The sequence below is a fragment of the Charadrius vociferus genome, unplaced genomic scaffold (assembly GCF_000708025.1).
Source record: "Charadrius vociferus isolate BGI_N301 unplaced genomic scaffold, ASM70802v2 scaffold2125, whole genome shotgun sequence".
NCBI classification, from domain to species: Eukaryota; Metazoa; Chordata; class Aves; order Charadriiformes; family Charadriidae; genus Charadrius; species Charadrius vociferus.
The window spans coordinates 15,788-17,450 of record NW_009648402.1 but is presented as its reverse complement, the minus strand read 5'-3'; the positions used below and the strand labels follow the sequence as shown (position 1 = coordinate 17,450).

Sequence of the window (1,663 nt, the reverse complement as noted above, 5' to 3'; positions counted from 1 at the left end):
TGGAAGCACAGAGAGTAGCTGGGGTGTCTCCGGTGGGTCCCCACTCCCTGAAAGGTCCCCTCTCATCCCACAGCGGTGCCCGTGGACGTACTGCAGACGTTGGGCATGCAGGATGGCCGGGATGGCGTTTCCATCACTGCTGGGATCTGCCCGCAGCGCCCGGGGACCGAAGACCCTGATTTCGCTTTCCGTGTTGACAATCGCACCCAGCTCAGCGCACCCACCCGGCAGCTCTTCCCCGGTACGGCACCGGGCTGCTGCGGGGGCCGCTGAGCTCATCTCGAGGTGCAAACCGAGTCGCTCCGAGGGCAAACATCCCTTTTTCCGGGTGCAGAGCCACCTCTCGGGGTGCACTGGGGGGGTGCTTAGCCTGATGGCTGCCCCCGTTTCCCACCCCTGTTGCAGATGGCTCCTTCCCCGAGGATTTCTCCATCCTGGCCACGGTGCGTGCCCGGCGCGGAGGACAAGCTTTCCTGCTCTCCATCTACGACGAGCGAGGCGTGCAGCAGCTGGGCGTGGAGATCGGACTCTCACCCGTCTTCCTCTACGAGGACCAGGAGGGGCGGCCGGCCCCCGAGCAGTACCCCGTTTTCCGCAGGGTCAACCTGGCCGATGGCAGGGGAGTGGCCGGGGACAGTGGGGGACACACACCCACACAAAATGGGGGGGTCCCCCCAACCACTCTTGCTGCGACCGAGTCTCATCTCCGCAGGTGGCACCGCGTGGCATTGGCCGTGGAGGGCACCAACGTCTCCTTGCTGGTGGATTGTCACCTCCTCGCCACGCTGCCGCTGGAGCAGGGACCTCAGCCCCTCGTTAGCACCGAAGGGGTGACGATTTTTGGGGCCCGTCTCCTGGATGAGGAGGTGTTCGAGGTGGGTCCCCCCCGTAAATCCTTGCGCCAGAGCCCCCCCGGTGTCCCACAGCGCTGGTAGTGAGGGGTCTGGGGAAGGCGGGGGACCCACTTACCATGGTCGGTAGAGGCACTGGGGGCTGTTCTCTGTCCCCATGGGGTGTCCCCGTCCCTGTGGGGTGACCTGCTTCCCCTCCCTGCATGCCTGCCCGCTGTAAATGTCAGGGGCCACAGGCAAAGAGGCGGCATTGAGGCGAGTGGGGCTGCCCCCCGCCCCCGGCCCATTTTGTCCCCAGCAGGCAGACAAGGGTCTCTTTGTCTCCTTGCCCCCCCTGCACCCTCCACCCAGCCAAGGGGGTGTCCCCAAGCTGTCCACAGACCCGCCGGCTGCCGCAGGGACAGGGCCGGCCACGAGGACCAGCATGTGTGTCCAGGATGCGTGTGGGCACCTGATCGGCCCGGGGTATGGATATGGGGGGAGCAGAAAACCCACTTCTTTTTGCTCCCCGCTTCTCCTTTGCTGCAGGGTGATGTCCAGCAGTTGCTCATCGTGCCCGACCCTGAGGCCGCCCGCTCCTACTGCCAGCTCTACATGCCAGCCTGCGACCAACCCCTCCTCTACCCCCTCCTGGCCCCTTTCCCGGAGGAGGTAAGCACCCAAAGTGGGAAGGGAAAAAGTTGGGGGGGACCCTCGGGAACCCCCACCGTGCCGAGCAGCCTGCGGGGATGCTGCCAGGCTTGGTGTCACGGTGGAGGGGTGCTGCCAGGGCTCCTGACACCCACGTTTCTTTCCCTGCCGGCGTCTGCGCC

The 1,663-nt window shown here is 65.8% G+C and overlaps 1 protein-coding gene across 1 annotated transcript in view; it reads left to right on the top strand.

Annotated features, from left to right (window-relative positions):
• COL5A3 (collagen, type V, alpha 3) overlaps window positions 1-1,663 on the top strand; it is a gene marked incomplete at its 3' end in the record, with an annotated part of 22,567 nt that overhangs the window by 5,198 nt on the left and 15,706 nt on the right. The window contains exons 2-5 of the mRNA XM_009885369.1: window positions 74-241; window positions 406-623; window positions 699-875; window positions 1,380-1,502. Coding sequence (XP_009883671.1) covers window positions 74-241; window positions 406-623; window positions 699-875; window positions 1,380-1,502 — 686 coding nt within the window. The remainder of the gene's footprint in view (window positions 1-73; window positions 242-405; window positions 624-698; window positions 876-1,379; window positions 1,503-1,663) is intronic.